We start from the raw sequence: 18,884 nt of genomic DNA on the forward strand, positions 1-18,884 counted from the left end.
CTCTGGCTCACAGTCTACTCTTGCCCATCTGCACAAGCCCTGCCTGAATGCAGGATTCTCCCTCTCCAGCAGGAAATGCAGCCCCAGGGTATCTGTGAACTGCCGTCCTCCCTCCTGCCGATCCTCCCCAGCTCCCATGGCCTCAGCAATATCCCCTCCATGCCCAATCTGAAGGCTCAGATTGAGCGGTGAGGGAACTTCTAGAAAATCATCCTCTGCAAGTGCGTGTTCAAGCTGTTCTGCCAACAGCCACTACAGACAATTATTGGGAATCATGAATTAGAAGGGAATCCGTTCTGAACATAAAGGCTCCAGCACCCGACAGCACAGTTTGAAACTTTCTTCCTGGACACTGACCATACTATTTTGCTGGAGAGCATCTGTGCTAATCTCAAAGCAGAGATTATTCCTTACAGCATAGGTACAATTCTTCTCATGAAGTATTAAGACTTTCCCTCACCCTCCATCATTTACATAGCTAAACACCGAGCTGAATTTCTGACAAATAAGAGAGTATGCGGTCAAAAATGCGGTACTTCTACAGAGCAGCGCAACTGGCAGAGCAGGCCCACTGCAGATCTGAGGAGGAATGGCAAGGGAGCGTGGTCAGCACCGTCCTCCTCTCTCTTCCTTCCACAGCTCCCAAAGCCTCACCAAAAGGACCCCTCTGCCATATTTAGTTTCAACACTCCCACAATACTAAGCAAAACCTGGGACCCTCATCAGCAGCATTTACCCGACCTCAGCTGTCACAAAACCACCCGGTACTTATTGGAAACAACAACAAAGAGAGGGAGAAGGCATTTGTGAATGCAGGAAAACTTTATTGTTCCCAGATCAGCTGGAGATGGGGAGAGAGGCAAAAAGGCAGGTCAGACTCAGGTTGAAGTCCATGGAAGAAGAGGAACGGGCAGGAGACGAGGGCAAAGCACGCAAAAATGCCAGCACTGCCATCTGCTCAGGCCTGAGTGGCAGCAGGAGATGCTCAGCACTCCTCAACACTCCAGGCCCAGGCATTCAGGAATGAGTGGATGCGAGTGTTGGTGGGAGCAGGCAGGGCCTGAGTTTAGCAGGGCCCACAGGTGTCCCAGAGCTTCCTGCTATAGCGGGGCAAGGCGCAGGGGCTGCAGGCAGGAGAAGCGTAGGGTCTGCCAAAGGTGCAGAGGCCCCCCGAGCCCTGAGTGGCCCCGGCACCGTAGAGGCCCCCCAGCCCCAGGGAGCCGCCAAAGGCGGGTGCTCCGGAGGAGCCCACCACGGCTTGCTGGGGGAAGGAGCTGAGGATGGGGCCGGGGAAGGTGACGACGACGGGCGGTGGCTGGATGAAGGCCGTAGAGTCGGGGCACTGGCGCGCGCACAGCTCGTTGCAGCTCTCAGCGATGGGCTGGGGCACGGCGACGCTGGTTTTTGGTGGGCACAGGTCGTAGCAAGACATCTTGGTGTGATGGGATGGAGCTCTGCAAGAAGGCAGACAGTGTCACGCAGCAGCAGATGGCAGCAGCTCAGGCGCACTGCAGGCATAGGCCCGAGTGTGGAGAAGAATTGCTCTTGGACTTACCCTGTTCGCAAGGAGAAGGAGGCCAGAGCAGTGCTTGGGAGAGCTCCTCTCAGTCCCAGCTTTTATCCAGGATGAGGCATGGCTCATCAGCCTCTGGGCCAATGGGCAGAGGCGACACTCCCTGATGCCGAGGCCAGGCTGGCCTGCTCCCGCTCTCCCTGTGTCAGCAGTCCCCGGCTGGACCAGGACAGGCCCCTTTACTGCCCTCCCTCCTCTTCCTGCTTCATGGACTGACCGGGTAGTGCTAAGCAGAATGACTGAGAGGAGTGCCTTTGATTGGGCATTCCGTCACCTCGCGCCTCTGCAGATAACAAGAAAGGAGTATTTGTCACTCAGACGCTGGCATGCAGGATGCCTGCGCCAGACCTTCTCCTTACCCAGTGCTGTGACCCTGCTCCTCCCTGAGGCTCTGCGCAGGTGGCATGTGGACACAGCAAAACTATGACCCTGGGGAAGTGCTGTGGCATGCAAGGAACAGCCACTCAGCATTTCTCACCCTCCCTTCCCTCTTATGCAGGCAGAGGATGAGAGGGCAGCAGGTCTAATTGGTCCATTAGCAGAGGGCTGGCCAGTGTCCGAGCAGGGTAATTGTAGGTGCTGATGGAATGGGTGGGGGTAGCCAAGGAAACAACATCAGTAACACAGCCCCATGGACCGCACATGGGAGATTGGGGTTTGGCTGCTGATAGCCACGTGCCCCCACCACAGCCAGCTCCTCCCCATCTTCACCAGCCCCCATAAAAGCACTGCCCTGTGTGAGCACCAGCATCCACCACTGCTTCCTGGCTCAGCTTGGGAAAGGGTGAGTGACTGGTCCTCCTTTGGCTGGCACTGGAGTGGGTCTCCCAGGCAGGAGAGCAAGAGGCTGTGGGGTGGCTATGGCCCTACAACAGTGACGGAGGCTATGGACCTGCTGCATGTAGAGCAGGCCCTGGTCACTCACTTGGTTCTGCTAGGGCGTCGTCCCTCTCCTAAATCCTTTGGTGGCTTTGCATTGCAGGCTCAGCTCTCTCACACCAAGATGTCTTGCTACGACCTGTGCCCACCAAAAACCAGCGTCGCCGTGCCCCAGCCCATCGCTGAGAGCTGCAACGAGCTGTGCGCACGCCAGTGCCCCGACTCTACGGCCTTCATCCAGCCACCGCCCGTCGTCGTCACCTTCCCCGGCCCCATCCTCAGCTCCTTCCCCCAGCAAGCCGTGGTGGGCTCCTCCGGAGCACCCGCCTTTGGCGGCTCCCTGGGGCTGGGGGGCCTCTACGGCGCCGGGGCCACTCAGGGCTCGGGGGGCCTCTGCACCTTTGGCAGACCCTACGCTTCTCCTGCCTGCAGCCCCTGCGCCTTGCCCCGCTACAGCAGGAAGCTCTGGAACACCTGCGGGCCCTGCTAAACCCAGATGCAAGACTCTTCACCTCTTCCTTCCTCATCCTCTGTGCTGATTTCTGATGCCCACTTTGTCTTTTATGGCCCTGAACTGGGCCCTGCGCTGGCCTCTGACTTGAAGATGCCTTCGGAAACACTTCTTCTGAAGACCTTGGCACTACTTCCTGCCTTGGACTCTAGTATGTCTTTGATGTTGTGTCCTTTCCTGTCTTTACAATAAAAGTAGTATGCATCCAATGTTGGAATCTTGGGCTTTTCTTCCTTTGCACAATGGCCGCCCCAGGGCTCCCTTCTGCCACGCATGGTCCCTAGGTCTGGCCCAGAACAAGCTCTCAGCCGCCTGCCAAGACAGGCTGTGTTTCCCCTGGTCAAAGGCCCTGGCCACACCAGCTCTGGCTCACAGTCTACTCTTGCCCATCTGCACAAGCCCTGCCTGAATGCAGGATTCTCCCTCTCCAGCAGGAAATGCAGCCCCAGGGTATCTGTGAACTGCCGTCCTCCCTCCTGCCGATCCTCCCCAGCTCCCATGGCCTCAGCAATATCCCCTCCATGCCCAATCTGAAGGCTCAGATTGAGCGGTGAGGGAACTTCTAGAAAATCATCCTCTGCAAGTGCGTGTTCAAGCTGTTCTGCCAACAGCCACTACAGACAATTATTGGGAATCATGAATTAGAAGGGAATCCGTTCTGAACATAAAGGCTCCAGCACCCGACAGCACAGTTTGAAACTTTCTTCCTGGACACTGACCATACTATTTTGCTGGAGAGCATCTGTGCTAATCTCAAAGCAGAGATTATTCCTTACAGCATAGGTACAATTCTTCTCATGAAGTATTAAGACTTTCCCTCACCCTCCATCATTTACATAGCTAAACACCGAGCTGAATTTCTGACAAATAAGAGAGTATGCGGTCAAAAATGCGGGTACTTCTACAGAGCAGCGCAACTGGCAGAGCAGGCCCACTGCAGATCTGAGGAGGAATGGCAAGGGAGCGTGGTCAGCACCGTCCTCCTCTCTCTTCCTTCCACAGCTCCCAAAGCCTCACCAAAAGGACCCCTCTGCCATATTTACTTTCAACACTCCCACAATACTAAGCAAAACCTGGGACCCTCATCAGCAGCATTTCCCCGACCTCAGCTGTCACAAAACCACCCGGTACTTATCTGAAGCAACAACAAAGAGAGGAAGAAGGCATTTGTGAATGCAGGAAAACTTTATTGTTCCCAGATCAGCTGGAGATGGGGATAGAGAAAAAAAGGCAGGTCAGACTCATGTTGAAGACCATGGAAGAAGAGGAATGGGCAGGAGACGAGGGCAAAGCAAGCAAAGGTGCCAGCACTGCCATCTGCTCAGGCCTCAGTGGCAGCTGGAGATGCTCAGCACTCCTCAACACTCCAGGCCCAGGCATTCAGGAATGAGTGGATGCGAGTGCTGGTGGGAGCAGGCAGGGCCTGAGTTTAGCAGGGCCCACAGGTGTCCCAGAGCTTCCTGCTGTAGCGGGGCAGGGCGCAGGGGTTGCAGGCAGGGGAAGCGTAGGGTCTGCCAAAGGTGCAGAGGCCCCCCGAGCCCTGAGTGGCCCCGGCGCCGTAGAGGCCCCCCAGCCCCAGGGAGCCGCCAAAGGCGGGTGCTCCGGAGGAGCCCACCACGGCTTGCTGGGGGAAGGAGCTGAGGATGGGGCCGGGGAAGGTGACGACGACGGGCGGTGGCTGGATGAAGGCCGTAGAGTCGGGGCACTGGCGCGCGCACAGCTCGTTGCAGCTCTCAGCGATGGGCTGGGGCACGGCGACGCTGGTTTTTGGTGGGCACAGGTCGTAGCAAGACATCTTGGTGTGATGGGATGGAGCTCTGCAAGAAGGCAGACAGTGTCACGCAGCAGCAGATGGCAGCAGCTCAGGCGCACTGCAGGCATAGGCCCGAGTGTGGAGAAGAATTGCTCTTGGACTTACCCTGTTCGCAAGGAGAAGGAGGCCAGAGCAGTGCTTGGGAGAGCTCCTCTCAGTCCCAGCTTTTATCCAGGATGAGGCATGGCTCATCAGCCTCTGGGCCAATGGGCAGAGGCGACACTCCCTGATGCCGAGGCCAGGCTGGCCTGCTCCCGCTCTCCCTGTGTCAGCAGTCCCCGGCTGGACCAGGACAGGCCCCTTTACTGCCCTCCCTCCTCTTCCTGCTTCATGGACTGACCGGGTAGTGCTAAGCAGAATGACTGAGAGGAGTGCCTTTGATTGGGCATTCCGTCACCTCGCGCCTCTGCAGATAACAAGAAAGGAGTATTTGTCACTCAGACGCTGGCATGCAGGATGCCTGCGCCAGACCTTCTCCTTACCCAGTGCTGTGACCCTGCTCCTCCCTGAGGCTCTGCGCAGGTGGCATGTGGACACAGCAAAACTATGACCCTGGGGAAGTGCTGTGGCATGCAAGGAACAGCCACTCAGCATTTCTCACCCTCCCTTCCCTCTTATGCAGGCAGAGGATGAGAGGGCAGCAGGTCTAATTGGTCCATTAGCAGAGGGCTGGCCAGTGTCCGAGCAGGGTAATTGTAGGTGCTGATGGAATGGGTGGGGGTAGCCAAGGAAACAACATCAGTAACACAGCCCCATGGACCGCACATGGGAGATTGGGGTTTGGCTGCTGATAGCCACGTGCCCCCACCACAGCCAGCTCCTCCCCATCTTCACCAGCCCCCATAAAAGCACTGCCCTGTGTGAGCACCAGCATCCACCACTGCTTCCTGGCTCAGCTTGGGAAAGGGTGAGTGACTGGTCCTCCTTTGGCTGGCACTGGAGTGGGTCTCCCACTCCTGGAGAGCAAGAGGCTGTGGGGTGGCTATGGCCCTACAACAGTGACGGAGGCTATGGACCTGCTGCATGTAGAGCAGGCCCTGGTCACTCACTTGGTTCTGCTAGGGCGTCGTCCCTCTCCTAAATCCTTTGGTGGCTTTGCATTGCAGGCTCAGCTCTCTCACACCAAGATGTCTTGCTACGACCTGTGCCCACCAAAAACCAGCGTCGCCGTGCCCCAGCCCATCGCTGAGAGCTGCAACGAGCTGTGCGCACGCCAGTGCCCCGACTCTACGGCCTTCATCCAGCCACCGCCCGTCGTCGTCACCTTCCCCGGCCCCATCCTCAGCTCCTTCCCCCAGCAAGCCGTGGTGGGCTCCTCCGGAGCACCCGCCTTTGGCGGCTCCCTGGGGCTGGGGGGCCTCTACGGCGCCGGGGCCACTCAGGGCTCGGGGGGCCTCTGCACCTTTGGCAGACCCTACGCTTCTCCTGCCTGCAGCCCCTGCGCCTTGCCCCGCTACAGCAGGAAGCTCTGGAACACCTGCGGGCCCTGCTAAACCCAGATGCAAGACTCTTCACCTCTTCCTTCCTCATCCTCTGTGCTGATTTCTGATGCCCACTTTGTCTTTTATGGCCCTGAACTGGGCCCTGCGCTGGCCACTGACTTGAAGATGCCTTCGGAAACACTTCTTCTGAAGACCTTGGCACTACTTCCTGCCTTGGACTCTAGTATGTCTTTGATGTTGTGTCCTTTCCTGTCTTTACAATAAAAGTAGTATGCATCCAATGTTGGAATCTTGGGCTTTTCTTCCTTTGCACAATGGCCGCCCCAGGGCTCCCTTCTGCCACGCATGGTCCCTAGGTCTGGCCCAGAACAAGCTCTCAGCCGCCTGCCAAGACAGGCTGTGTTTCCCCTGGTCAAAGGCCCTGGCCACACCAGCTCCGGCTCACACTCTACTCTTGCCCATCTGCACAAGCCCTGCCTGAATGCAGGATTCTCCCTCTCCAGCAGGAAATGCAGCCCCAGGGTATCTGTGAACTGCCGTCCTCCCTCCTGCCGATCCTCCCCAGCTCCCATGGCCTCAGCAATATCCCCTCCATGCCCAATCTGAAGGCTCAGATTGAGCGGTGAGGGAACTTCTAGAAAATCATCCTCTGCAAGTGCGTGTTCAAGCTGTTCTGCCAACAGCCACTACAGACAATTATTGGGAATCATGACTTAGAAGGGAATCCGTTCTGAACATAAAGGCTCCAGCACCCGACAGCACAGTTTGAAACTTTCTTCCTGGACATTCACCATACTATTTTGCTGGAGAGCATCTGTGCTGATCTCAAAGCAGAGATTATTCCTTACAGCATAGGTACAATTCTTCTCATGAAGTATTAAGACTTTCCCTCACCCTCCGTCATTTACATAGCTAAACACCGAGCTGAATTTCTGACAAATAAGAGAGTTTGCGGTCAAAAATGCGGTACTTCTACAGAGCAGCGCAACCGGCAGAGCAGGCCCACTGCAGATCTGAGGAGGAAAGGCAAGGGAGCGTGGTCAGCACCGTCCTCCTCTCTGTTCCTTCCACAGCTCCCAAAGCCTCACCAAAAGGACCCCTCTGCCATATTTACTTTCAACACTCCCACAATACTAAGCAAAACCTGGGACCCTCATCAGCAGCATTTACCCGACCTCAGCTGTCACAAAACCACCCGGTACTTATTTGAAACAACAACAAAGAGAGGGAGAAGGCATTAGTGAATGCAGGAAAACTTTATTGTTCCCAGATCAGCTGGAGATGGGGATAGAGGCAAAAAGGCAGGTCAGACTCAGGTTGAAGTCCATGGAAGAAGAGGAATGGGCAGGAGAGGAGGGCAAAGCAAGCAAAGGTGCCAGCACTGCCATCTGCTCAGGCCTGAGTGGCAGCAGGAGATGCTCAGCACTCCTCAACACTCCAGGCCCAGGCATTCAGGAATGAGTGGATGCTAGTGTTGGTGGGAGCAGGCAGGGCCTGAGTTTAGCAGGGCCCACAGGTGTCCCAGAGCTTCCTGCTGTAGCGGGGCAAGGCGCAGGGGTTGCAGGCAGGAGAAGCGTAGGGTCTGCCAAAGGTGCAGAGGCCCCCCGAGCCCTGAGTGGCCCCGGCGCCGTAGAGGCCCCCCAGCCCCAGGGAGCCGCCAAAGGCGGGTGCTCCGGAGGAGCCCACCACGGCTTGCTGGGGGAAGGAGCTGAGGATGGGGCCAGGGAAGGTGACGACGACGGGCGGTGGCTGGATGAAGGCCGTAGAGTCGGGGCACTGGCGCGCGCACAGCTCGTTGCAGCTCTCAGCGATGGGCTGGGGCACGGCGACGCTGGTTTTTGGTGGGCACAGGTCGTAGCAAGACATCTTGGTGTGATGGGATGGAGCTCTGCAAGAGGGCGGACAGTGTCACGCAGCAGCAGATGGCAGCATCTCAGGCGCACTGCAGGCACAGGCCTGAGTGTGGAGAAGAATTGCTCTTGGACTTACCCTGTTCGCAAGGAGAAGGAGGCCAGAGCAGTGCTTGGGAGAGCTCCTCTCAGTCCCAGCTTTTATCCAGGATGAGGCATGGCTCATCAGCCTCTGGGCCAATGGGCAGAGGCGACACTCCCTGATGCCGAGGCCAGGCTGGCCTGCTCCCGCTCTCCCTGTGTCAGCAGTCCCCGGCTGGACCAGGACAGGCCCCTTTACTGCCCTCCCTCCTCTTCCTGCTTCATGGACTGACCGGGTAGTGCTAAGCAGAATGACTGAGAGGAGTGCCTTTGATTGGGCATTCCGTCACCTCGCGCCTCTGCAGATAACAAGAAAGGAGTATTTGTCACTCAGACGCTGGCATGCAGGATGCCTGCGCCAGACCTTCTCCTTACCCAGTGCTGTGACCCTGCTCCTCCCTGAGGCTCTGCGCAGGTGGCATGTGGACACAGCAAAACTATGACCCTGGGGAAGTGCTGTGGCATGCAAGGAACAGCCACTCAGCATTTCTCACCCTCCCTTCCCTCTTATGCAGGCAGAGGATGAGAGGGCAGCAGGTCTAATTGGTCCATTAGCAGAGGGCTGGCCAGTGTCCGAGCAGGGTAATTGTAGGTGCTGATGGAATGGGTGGGGGTAGCCAAGGAAACAACATCAGTAACACAGCCCCATGGAACGCACATGGGAGATTGGGGTTTGGCTGCTGATAGCCACGTGCCCCCACCACAGCCAGCTCCTCCCCATCTTCACCAGCCCCCATAAAAGCACTGCCCTGTGTGAGCACCAGCATCCACCACTGCTTCCTGGCTCAGCTTGGGAAAGGGTGAGTGACTGGCCCTCCTTTGGCTGGCACTGGAGTGGGTCTCCCAGGCAGGAGAGCAAGAGGCTGTGGGGTGGCTATGGCCCCACAACAGTGACGGAGGCTATGGACCTGCTGCATGTAGAGCAGGCCCTGGTCACTCACTTGGTTCTGCTAGGGCACCGTCTCTCTCCTAAATCCTTTGGTGGCTTTGCATTGCAGGCTCAGCTCTCTCACACCAAGATGTCTTGCTACGACCTGTGCCCACCAAAAACCAGTGTCGCCGTGCCCCAGCCCATCGCTGAGAGCTGCAACGAGCTGTGCGCGCGCCAGTGCCCCGACTCTACGGCCTTCATCCAGCCACCGCCCGTCGTCGTCACCTTCCCCGGCCCCATCCTCAGCTCCTTCCCCCAGCAAGCCGTGGTGGGCTCCTCCGGAGCACCCGCCTTTGGTGGCTCCCTGGGGCTGGGGGGCCTCTACGGCGCCGGGGCCACTCAGGGCTCGGGGGGCCTCTGCACCTTTGGCAGACCCTACGCTTCTCCTGCCTGCAGCCCCTGCGCCTTGCCCCGCTACAGCAGGAAGCTCTGGAACACCTGCGGGCCCTGCTAAACCCAGGTGCACGACTCTTCACCACTACCTTCCTCATCCTCTGTGCTGATTTCTGATGCCCACTTTGTCTTTTATGGCCCTGAACTGGGCCCTGGGCTGGCCTCTGACTTGAAGATGCCTTCAGAAACACTTCTTTTGAAGACCTTGGCACTACTTCCTGCCTTGGACTCTAGTATGTCTTTGATGTTGTGTCCTTTCCTGTCTTTACAATAAAAGTCATATGCATCCAATGTTGGAATCTTGGGCTTTTCTTCCTTTGCACAATGGCCGCCCCAGGGCTCCCTTCTGCCACGCATGGTCCCTAGGTCTGGCCCAGAACAAGCTCTCAGCCGCCTGCCAGGACAGGCTGTGTTTCCCCTGGTCAAAGGCCCTGGCCACACCAGCTCCGGCTCACACTCTACTCTTGCCCATCTGCACAAGCCCTGCCTGAATGCAGGATTCTCCCTCTCCAGCAGGAAATGCAGCCCCAGGGTATCTGTGAACTGCCGTCCTCCCTCCTGCCGATCCTCCCCAGCTCCCATGGCCTCAGCAATATCCCCTCCATGCCCAATCTGAAGGCTCAGATTGAGCGGTGAGGGAACTTCTAGAAAATCATCCTCTGCAAGTGCGTGTTCAAGCTGTTCTGCCAACAGCCACTACAGACAATTATTGGGAATCATGACTTAGAAGGGAATCCGTTCTGAACATAAAGGCTCCAGCACCCGACAGCACAGTTTGAAACTTTCTTCCTGGACATTCACCATACTATTTTGCTGGAGAGCATCTGTGCTGATCTCAAAGCAGAGATTATTCCTTACAGCATAGGTACAATTCTTCTCATGAAGTATTAAGACTTTCCCTCACCCTCCGTCATTTACATAGCTAAACACCGAGCTGAATTTCTGACAAATAAGAGAGTTTGCGGTCAAAAATGCGGGTACTTCTACAGAGCAGCGCAACCGGCAGAGCAGGCCCACTGCAGATCTGAGGAGGAAAGGCAAGGGAGCGTGGTCAGCACCGTCCTCCTCTCTGTTCCTTCCACAGCTCCCAAAGCCTCACCAAAAGGACCCCTCTGCCATATTTACTTTCAACACTCCCACAATACTAAGCAAAACCTGGGACCCTCATCAGCAGCATTTACCCGACCTCAGCTGTCACAAAACCACCCGGTACTTATTTGAAACAACAACAAAGAGAGGGAGAAGGCATTAGTGAATGCAGGAAAACTTTATTGTTCCCAGATCAGCTGGAGATGGGGATAGAGGCAAAAAGGCAGGTCAGACTCAGGTTGAAGTCCATGGAAGAAGAGGAATGGGCAGGAGAGGAGGGCAAAGCAAGCAAAGGTGCCAGCACTGCCATCTGCTCAGGCCTGAGTGGCAGCAGGAGATGCTCAGCACTCCTCAACACTCCAGGCCCAGGCATTCAGGAATGAGTGGATGCTAGTGTTGGTGGGAGCAGGCAGGGCCTGAGTTTAGCAGGGCCCACAGGTGTCCCAGAGCTTCCTGCTGTAGCGGGGCAAGGCGCAGGGGTTGCAGGCAGGAGAAGCGTAGGGTCTGCCAAAGGTGCAGAGGCCCCCCGAGCCCTGAGTGGCCCCGGCACCGTAGAGGCCCCCCAGCCCCAGGGAGCCGCCAAAGGCGGGTGCTCCGGAGGAGCCCACCACGGCTTGCTGGGGGAAGGAGCTGAGGATGGGGCCAGGGAAGGTGACGACGACGGGCGGTGGCTGGATGAAGGCCGTAGAGTCGGGGCACTGGCGCGCGCACAGCTCGTTGCAGCTCTCAGCGATGGGCTGGGGCACGGCGACGCTGGTTTTTGGTGGGCACAGGTCGTAGCAAGACATCTTGGTGTGATGGGATGGAGCTCTGCAAGAGGGCGGACAGTGTCACGCAGCAGCAGATGGCAGCATCTCAGGCGCACTGCAGGCACAGGCCTGAGTGTGGAGAAGAATTGCTCTTGGACTTACCCTGTTCGCAAGGAGAAGGAGGCCAGAGCAGTGCTTGGGAGAGCTCCTCTCAGTCCCAGCTTTTATCCAGGATGAGGCATGGCTCATCAGCCTCTGGGCCAATGGGCAGAGGCGACACTCCCTGATGCCGAGGCCAGGCTGGCCTGCTCCCGCTCTCCCTGTGTCAGCAGTCCCCGGCTGGACCAGGACAGGCCCCTTTACTGCCCTCCCTCCTCTTCCTGCTTCATGGACTGACCGGGTAGTGCTAAGCAGAATGACTGAGAGGAGTGCCTTTGATTGGGCATTCCGTCACCTCGCGCCTCTGCAGATAACAAGAAAGGAGTATTTGTCACTCAGACGCTGGCATGCAGGATGCCTGCGCCAGACCTTCTCCTTACCCAGTGCTGTGACCCTGCTCCTCCCTGAGGCTCTGCGCAGGTGGCATGTGGACACAGCAAAACTATGACCCTGGGGAAGTGCTGTGGCATGCAAGGAACAGCCACTCAGCATTTCTCACCCTCCCTTCCCTCTTATGCAGGCAGAGGATGAGAGGGCAGCAGGTCTAATTGGTCCATTAGCAGAGGGCTGGCCAGTGTCCGAGCAGGGTAATTGTAGGTGCTGATGGAATGGGTGGGGGTAGCCAAGGAAACAACATCAGTAACACAGCCCCATGGAACGCACATGGGAGATTGGGGTTTGGCTGCTGATAGCCACGTGCCCCCACCACAGCCAGCTCCTCCCCATCTTCACCAGCCCCCATAAAAGCACTGCCCTGTGTGAGCACCAGCATCCACCACTGCTTCCTGGCTCAGCTTGGGAAAGGGTGAGTGACTGGCCCTCCTTTGGCTGGCACTGGAGTGGGTCTCCCAGGCAGGAGAGCAAGAGGCTGTGGGGTGGCTATGGCCCCACAACAGTGACGGAGGCTATGGACCTGCTGCATGTAGAGCAGGCCCTGGTCACTCACTTGGTTCTGCTAGGGCACCGTCTCTCTCCTAAATCCTTTGGTGGCTTTGCATTGCAGGCTCAGCTCTCTCACACCAAGATGTCTTGCTACGACCTGTGCCCACCAAAAACCAGTGTCGCCGTGCCCCAGCCCATCGCTGAGAGCTGCAACGAGCTGTGCGCGCGCCAGTGCCCCGACTCTACGGCCTTCATCCAGCCACCGCCCGTCGTCGTCACCTTCCCCGGCCCCATCCTCAGCTCCTTCCCCCAGCAAGCCGTGGTGGGCTCCTCCGGAGCACCCGCCTTTGGCAGCTCCCTGGGGCTGGGGGGCCTCTACGGCGCCGGGGCCACTCAGGGCTCGGGGGGCCTCTGCACCTTTGGCAGACCCTACGCTTCTCCTGCCTGCAGCCCCTGCGCCTTGCCCCGCTACAGCAGGAAGCTCTGGAACACCTGCGGGCCCTGCTAAACCCAGGTGCACGACTCTTCACCACTACCTTCCTCATCCTCTGTGCTGATTTCTGATGCCCACTTTGTCTTTTATGGCCCTGAACTGGGCCCTGGGCTGGCCTCTGACTTGAAGATGCCTTCAGAAACACTTCTTTTGAAGACCTTGGCACTACTTCCTGCCTTGGACTCTAGTATGTCTTTGATGTTGTGTCCTTTCCTGTCTTTACAATAAAAGTCATATGCATCCAATGTTGGAATCTTGGGCTTTTCTTCCTTTGCACAATGGCCGCCCCAGGGCTCCCTTCTGCCACGCATGGTCCCTAGGTCTGGCCCAGAACAAGCTCTCAGCCGCCTGCCAGGACAGGCTGTGTTTCCCCTGGTCAAAGGCCCTGGCCACACCAGCTCCGGCTCACACTCTACTCTTGCCCATCTGCACAAGCCCTGCCTGAATGCAGGATTCTCCCTCTCCAGCAGGAAATGCAGCCCCAGGGTATCTGTGAACTGCCGTCCTCCCTCCTGCCCATCCTCCCCAGCTCCCATGGCCTCAGCAATATCCCCTCCATGCCCAATCTGAAGGCTCAGATTGAGCGGTGAGGGAACTTCTAGAAAATCATCCTCTGCAAGTGCGTGTTCAAGCTGTTCTGCCAACAGCCACTACAGACAATTATTGGGAATCATGACTTAGAAGGGAATCCGTTCTGAACATAAAGGCTCCAGCACCCGACAGCACAGTCTGAAACTTTCTTCCTGGACACTGACCATACTATTTTGCTGGAGAGCATCTGTGCTAATCTCAAAGCAGAGATTATTCCTTACAGCATAGGTACAATTCTTCTCATGAAGTATTAAGACTTTCCCTCACCCTCCGTCATTTACATAGCTAAACACCGAGCTGAATTTCTGACAAATAAGAGAGTATGCGGTCAAAAATGCGGTACTTCTACAGAGCAGCGCAACTGGCAGAGCAGGCCCACTGCAGATCTGAGGAGGAATGGCAAGGGAGCGTGGTCAGCACCGTCCTCCTCTCTGTTCCTTCCACAGCTCCCAAAGCCTCACCAAAAGGACCCCTCTGCCATATTTACTTTCAACACTCCCACACTACTAAGCAAAACCTGGGACCCCCATCAGCAGAATTTACCCAACCTCAGCTGTCACAAAACCACCCGGTACTTATCTGAAGCTACAACAAAGAGAGGAAGAAGGCATTTGTGAATGCAGGAAAACTTTATTGTTCCCAGATCAGCTGGAGATGGGGATAGAGGCAAAAAGGCAGGTCAGACTCAGGTTGAAGTCCATGGAAGAAGAGGAATGGGCAGGAGAGGAGGGCAAAGCAAGCAAAGGTGCCAGCACTGCCATCTGCTCAGGCCTGAGTGGCAGCAGGAGATGCTCAGCACTCCTCAACACTCCAGGCCCAGGCATTCAGGAATGAGTGGATGCTAGTGTTGGTGGGAGCAGGCAGGGCCTGAGTTTAGCAGGGCCCACAGGTGTCCCAGAGCTTCCTGCTGTAGCGGGGCAAGGCGCAGGGGTTGCAGGCAGGAGAAGCGTAGGGTCTGCCAAAGGTGCAGAGGCCCCCCGAGCCCTGAGTGGCCCCGGCACCGTAGAGGCCCCCCAGCCCCAGGGAGCCGCCAAAGGCGGGTGCTCCGGAGGAGCCCACCACGGCTTGCTGGGGGAAGGAGCTGAGGATGGGGCCAGGGAAGGTGACGACGACGGGCGGTGGCTGGATGAAGGCCGTAGAGTCGGGGCACTGGCGCGCGCACAGCTCGTTGCAGCTCTCAGCGATGGGCTGGGGCACGGCGACGCTGGTTTTTGGTGGGCACAGGTCGTAGCAAGACATCTTGGTGTGATGGGATGGAGCTCTGCAAGAGGGCGGACAGTGTCACGCAGCAGCAGATGGCAGCATCTCAGGCGCACTGCAGGCACAGGCCTGAGTGTGGAGAAGAATTGCTCTTGGACTTACCCTGTTCGCAAGGAGAAGGAGGCCAGAGCAGTGCTTGGGAGAGCTCCTCTCAGTCCCAGCTTTTATCCAGGATGAGGCATGGCTCATCAGCCTCTGGGCCAATGGGCAGAGGCGACACTCCCTGATGCCGAGGCCAGGCTGGCCTGCTCCCGCTCTCCCTGTGTCAGCAGTCCCCGGCTGGACCAGGACAGGCCCCTTTACTGCCCTCCCTCCTCTTCCTGCTTCATGGACTGACCGGGTAGTGCTAAGCAGAATGACTGAGAGGAGTGCCTTTGATTGGGCATTCCGTCACCTCGCGCCTCTGCAGATAACAAGAAAGGAGTATTTGTCACTCAGACGCTGGCATGCAGGATGCCTGCGCCAGACCTTCTCCTTACCCAGTGCTGTGACCCTGCTCCTCCCTGAGGCTCTGCGCAGGTGGCATGTGGACACAGCAAAACTATGACCCTGGGGAAGTGCTGTGGCATGCAAGGAACAGCCACTCAGCATTTCTCACCCTCCCTTCCCTCTTATGCAGGCAGAGGATGAGAGGGCAGCAGGTCTAATTGGTCCATTAGCAGAGGGCTGGCCAGTGTCCGAGCAGGGTAATTGTAGGTGCTGATGGAATGGGTGGGGGTAGCCAAGGAAACAACATCAGTAACACAGCCCCATGGAACGCACATGGGAGATTGGGGTTTGGCTGCTGATAGCCACGTGCCCCCACCACAGCCAGCTCCTCCCCATCTTCACCAGCCCCCATAAAAGCACTGCCCTGTGTGAGCACCAGCATCCACCACTGCTTCCTGGCTCAGCTTGGGAAAGGGTGAGTGACTGGCCCTCCTTTGGCTGGCACTGGAGTGGGTCTCCCAGGCAGGAGAGCAAGAGGCTGTGGGGTGGCTATGGCCCCACAACAGTGACGGAGGCTATGGACCTGCTGCATGTAGAGCAGGCCCTGGTCACTCACTTGGTTCTGCTAGGGCACCGTCTCTCTCCTAAATCCTTTGGTGGCTTTGCATTGCAGGCTCAGCTCTCTCACACCAAGATGTCTTGCTACGACCTGTGCCCACCAAAAACCAGTGTCGCCGTGCCCCAGCCCATCGCTGAGAGCTGCAACGAGCTGTGCGCGCGCCAGTGCCCCGACTCTACGGCCTTCATCCAGCCACCGCCCGTCGTCGTCACCTTCCCCGGCCCCATCCTCAGCTCCTTCCCCCAGCAAGCCGTGGTGGGCTCCTCCGGAGCACCCGCCTTTGGCAGCTCCCTGGGGCTGGGGGGCCTCTACGGCGCCGGGGCCACTCAGGGCTCGGGGGGCCTCTGCACCTTTGGCAGACCCTACGCTTCTCCTGCCTGCAGCCCCTGCGCCTTGCCCCGCTACAGCAGGAAGCTCTGGAACACCTGCGGGCCCTGCTAAACCCAGGTGCACGACTCTTCACCACTACCTTCCTCATCCTCTGTGCTGATTTCTGATGCCCACTTTGTCTTTTATGGCCCTGAACTGGGCCCTGGGCTGGCCTCTGACTTGAAGATGCCTTCAGAAACACTTCTTTTGAAGACCTTGGCACTACTTCCTGCCTTGGACTCTAGTATGTCTTTGATGTTGTGTCCTTTCCTGTCTTTACAATAAAAGTCATATGCATCCAATGTTGGAATCTTGGGCTTTTCTTCCTTTGCACAATGGCCGCCCCAGGGCTCCCTTCTGCCACGCATGGTCCCTAGGTCTGGCCCAGAACAAGCTCTCAGCCGCCTGCCAGGACAGGCTGTGTTTCCCCTGGTCAAAGGCCCTGGCCACACCAGCTCCGGCTCACACTCTACTCTTGCCCATCTGCACAAGCCCTGCCTGAATGCAGGATTCTCCCTCTCCAGCAGGAAATGCAGCCCCAGGGTATCTGTGAACTGCCGTCCTCCCTCCTGCCCATCCTCCCCAGCTCCCATGGCCTCAGCAATATCCCCTCCATGCCCAATCTGAAGGCTCAGATTGAGCGGTGAGGGAACTTCTAGAAAATCATCCTCTGCAAGTGCGTGTTCAAGCTGTTCTGCCAACAGCCACTACAGACAATTATTGGGAATCATGACTTAGAAGGGAATCCGTTCTGAACATAAAGGCTCCAGCACCCGACAGCACAGTCTGAAACTTTCTTCCTGGACACTGACCATACTATTTTGCTGGAGAGCATCTGTGCTAATCTCAAAGCAGAGATTATTCCTTACAGCATAGGTACAATTCTTCTCATGAAGTATTAAGACTTTCCCTCACCCTCCGTCATTTACATAGCTAAACACCGAGCTGAATTTCTGACAAATAAGAGAGTATGCGGTCAAAAATGCGGTACTTCTACAGAGCAGCGCAACTGGCAGAGCAGGCCCACTGCAGATCTGAGGAGGAATGGCAAGGGAGCGTGGTCAGCACCGTCCTCCTCTCTGTTCCTTCCACAGCTCCCAAAGCCTCACCAAAAGGACCCCTCTGCCATATTTACTTTCAACACTCCCACACTACTAAGCAAAACCTGGGACCCCCATCAGCAGAATTTACCCAACCTCAGCTGTCACAAAACCACCCGGTACTTATCTGAAGCTACAACAAAGAGAGGAAGAAGGCATTTGTGAATGCAGGAAAACTTTATTGTTCCCAGATCAGCTGGAGATGGGGAGAGAGGCAAAAAGGCAGGTCAGACTCATGTTGAAGACCATGGAAGAAGAGGAATGGGCAGGAGACGAGGGCAAAGCAAGCAAAGGTGCCAGCACTGCCATCTGCTCAGGCCTCAGTGGCAGCTGGAGATGCTCAGCACTCCTCAACACTCCAGGCCCAGGCATTCAGCAATGAGCTGATGCTAGTGTTGGTGGGAGCAGGCAGGGCCTGAGTTTAGCAGGGCCCACAGGTGTCCCAGAGCTTCCTGCTGTAGCGGGGCAAGGCGCAGGGGTTGCAGGCAGGAGAAGCGTAGGGTCTGCCAAAGGTGCAGAGGCCCCCCGAGCCCTGAGTGGCCCCGGCGCCGTAGAGGCCCCCCAGCCCCAGGGAGCCGCCAAAGGCGGGTGCTCCGGAGGAGCCCACCACGGCTTGCTGGGGGAAGGAGCTGAGGATGGGGCCGGGGAAGGTGACGACGACGGGCGGTGGCTGGATGAAGGCCGTAGAGTCGGGGCACTGGCGCGCGCACAGCTCGTTGCAGCTCTCAGCGATGGGCTGGGGCACGGCGACACTGGTTTTTGGTGGGCACAGGTCGTAGCAAGACATCTTGGTGTGATGGGATGGAGCTCTGCAAGAGGGCGGACAGTGTCACGCAGCAGCAGATGGCAGCAGCTCAGGCGCACTGCAGGCACAGGCCCGAGTGTGGAGAAGAATTGCTCTTGGACTTACCCTGTTCGCAAGGAGAAGGAGGCCAGAGCAGTGCTTGGGAGAGCTCCTCTCAGTCCCAGCTTTTATCCAGGATGAGGCATGGCTCATCAGCCTCTGGGCCAATGGGCAGAGGCGACACTCCCTGATGCCGAGGCCAGGCTGGCCTGCTCCCGCTCTCCCTGTGTCAGCAGTCCCCGGCTGGACCAGAACAGGCCCCTTTACTGCCCTCCCTCCTCTTCCTGCTTCATGGACTGACCGGGAAGTGCTAAGCAGAATGACTGAGAGGAGTGCCTTTGATTGGGCATTCCGTCACCTCGCGCCTCTGCAGATAACAAGAAAGGAGTATTTGTCACTCAGACGCTGGCGTGCAGGATGCCTGCGCCAGACCTTCTCCTTACCCAGTGCTGTGACCCTGCTCCTCCCTGAGGCTCTGCACAGGTGGCATGTGGACACAGCAAAACTATGACCCTGGGGAAGTGCTGTGGCATGCAAGGAACAGCCACTCAGCATTTCTCACCCTCCCTTCCCTCTTATGCAGGCAGAGGATGAGAGGGCAGCAGGTCTAATTGGTCCATTAGCAGCGGGCTGGCCAGTGTCCGAGCAGGGTAATTGTAGGTGCTGATGGAATGGGTGGGGGTAGCCAAGGAAACAACATCAGTAAAACAGCCCCATGGAACGCACATGGGAGATTGGGGTTTGGCTGCTGATAGCCACGTGCCCCC

At 57.4% G+C, this 18,884-nt stretch overlaps 5 protein-coding genes and 6 pseudogenes across 5 annotated transcripts; 5 read left to right on the forward strand and 6 right to left on the reverse strand.

The window, feature by feature from the left end:
- Positions 1–1,066: 1,066 nt before the first annotated feature.
- On the reverse strand, positions 1,067–1,635 carry LOC125685894 (scale keratin-like; annotated as a pseudogene).
- A 569-nt stretch (positions 1,636–2,204) lies between these two features.
- Positions 2,205–2,942, forward strand: LOC125685642 (scale keratin-like). Its single transcript, XM_048928899.1, has 3 exons — positions 2,205–2,357; positions 2,512–2,514; positions 2,556–2,942. Exons 1-3 carry the CDS (start codon positions 2,205–2,207, stop codon positions 2,940–2,942), a joined length of 543 nt encoding a protein of 180 aa, XP_048784856.1.
- Positions 2,943–4,392: 1,450 nt separating this feature from the next.
- Positions 4,393–4,961, reverse strand: LOC125685895 (scale keratin-like; annotated as a pseudogene).
- Positions 4,962–5,530: 569 nt separating this feature from the next.
- Positions 5,531–6,269, forward strand: LOC125685643 (scale keratin-like). The gene is made up of 3 exons (XM_048928900.1): positions 5,531–5,683; positions 5,839–5,841; positions 5,883–6,269. Exons 1-3 carry the CDS (start codon positions 5,531–5,533, stop codon positions 6,267–6,269), a joined length of 543 nt encoding a protein of 180 aa, XP_048784857.1.
- A 1,449-nt stretch (positions 6,270–7,718) lies between these two features.
- On the reverse strand, positions 7,719–8,287 carry LOC125685896 (scale keratin-like; annotated as a pseudogene).
- Positions 8,288–9,219: 932 nt separating this feature from the next.
- On the forward strand, positions 9,220–9,594 carry LOC125685901 (scale keratin-like). Its single transcript, XM_048929363.1, has one exon. It carries the CDS (start codon positions 9,229–9,231, stop codon positions 9,592–9,594), a length of 366 nt encoding a protein of 121 aa, XP_048785320.1. The 5' UTR covers positions 9,220–9,228.
- Positions 9,595–11,044: 1,450 nt separating this feature from the next.
- LOC125685897 (scale keratin-like) lies at positions 11,045–11,613 on the reverse strand (annotated as a pseudogene).
- Positions 11,614–12,545: 932 nt separating this feature from the next.
- Positions 12,546–12,920, forward strand: LOC125685903 (scale keratin-like). The gene has a single exon (XM_048929366.1). It carries the CDS (start codon positions 12,555–12,557, stop codon positions 12,918–12,920), a length of 366 nt encoding a protein of 121 aa, XP_048785323.1. The 5' UTR covers positions 12,546–12,554.
- A 1,449-nt stretch (positions 12,921–14,369) lies between these two features.
- LOC125685899 (scale keratin-like) lies at positions 14,370–14,938 on the reverse strand (annotated as a pseudogene).
- A 932-nt stretch (positions 14,939–15,870) lies between these two features.
- On the forward strand, positions 15,871–16,245 carry LOC125685904 (scale keratin-like). The gene has a single exon (XM_048929367.1). It carries the CDS (start codon positions 15,880–15,882, stop codon positions 16,243–16,245), a length of 366 nt encoding a protein of 121 aa, XP_048785324.1. The 5' UTR covers positions 15,871–15,879.
- A 1,449-nt stretch (positions 16,246–17,694) lies between these two features.
- Positions 17,695–18,263, reverse strand: LOC125685900 (scale keratin-like; annotated as a pseudogene).
- Positions 18,264–18,884: the final 621 nt, after the last annotated feature.

This window comes from Lagopus muta, chromosome 29 (assembly GCF_023343835.1).
Source record: "Lagopus muta isolate bLagMut1 chromosome 29, bLagMut1 primary, whole genome shotgun sequence".
In the NCBI taxonomy this organism is placed as follows: domain Eukaryota; kingdom Metazoa; phylum Chordata; class Aves; order Galliformes; family Phasianidae; genus Lagopus; species Lagopus muta.